This window comes from Carlito syrichta, unplaced genomic scaffold (assembly GCF_000164805.1).
Source record: "Carlito syrichta isolate Samal-C Ts95f unplaced genomic scaffold, Tarsius_syrichta-2.0.1 Scaffold268327, whole genome shotgun sequence".
Lineage (NCBI taxonomy): Eukaryota > Metazoa > Chordata > Mammalia > Primates > Tarsiidae > Carlito > Carlito syrichta.
In genome coordinates this window covers 1-761 of record NW_007212423.1, presented here as the reverse complement: position 1 = coordinate 761, position 761 = coordinate 1, and the positions used below count along the sequence as shown (strand labels likewise).

General features: G+C 42.8%; 1 protein-coding gene across 1 annotated transcript; it reads left to right on the top strand.

The window, feature by feature from the left end:
* The first annotated feature begins 15 nt into the window (after positions 1-15).
* Positions 16-750, top strand: LOC110595109 (zinc finger protein 134-like). Its single transcript, XM_021709633.1, has one exon. The coding sequence runs from the start codon at positions 178-180 to the stop codon at positions 688-690; it is 513 nt and encodes a 170-aa protein (XP_021565308.1). The 5' UTR covers positions 16-177; the 3' UTR covers positions 691-750.
* The last annotated feature ends 11 nt before the right edge of the window (positions 751-761 follow it).

Sequence of the window (761 nt, the reverse complement as noted above, 5' to 3'; positions counted from 1 at the left end):
TAGTGGAGAAAGCCACATGAGTGCAGTGAATGTGGGAAAGCTTTTAGCCGCAAAGCCACGCTGGTCCAACACCAGAGAATTCATACTGGAGAAAGGCCTTACGAATGCAATGAGTGTGGAAAAACCTTCAGTCGAAAAGACAATCTTACTCAGCACAAAAGAATCCACACTGGAGAAATGCCTTATAAGTGCAGTGAATGTGGCAAATACTTTAGTCATCACTCCAACCTAATTGTACACCAGAGAGTTCATAACGGAGCAAGGCCCTTTAAGTGCAATGATTGTGGGAAAGTTTTCAGACACAAATCCACACTTGTTCAGCATGAGAGTATTCACACGGGAGAAAATCCTTATGATTGCAGTGATTGTGGGAAATCTTTTGGCCATAAATACACCCTCATTAAACATCAGAGAATTCACACTGAGGCAAAGCCTTTTGAGTGTACTGAATGTGGTAAATTCTTTAGTAGAAGTTCTGACTTTATTGCACACCAAAGAGTTCATACTGGTGAAAGGCCTTTTGTGTGCAGCAAATGTGGGAAAGACTTCATCAGAACATCTCACCTTGTTCGGCACCAAAAAGTTCACACTGGAGAAAGGCCATATGAGTGCAGTGAATGTGGGAAAGCCTACAGCTTACGCTCCCACCTTAATCGGCATCAGAAAATTCACACTGCAGGCAGGCTTTAGGAGTATTTTCAGTACAACAGGACTCGTCAGTGAGATGTTGAGCCTCATATATCTGAACATTCACACGGACA

What these genes read in the sequence shown, in the direction of transcription:
- LOC110595109 (XM_021709633.1), top strand. Translation starts at nt 178, where the DNA reads ATGCCTTATAAGTGCAGTGAATGTGGCAAATACTTTAGTCATCACTCC.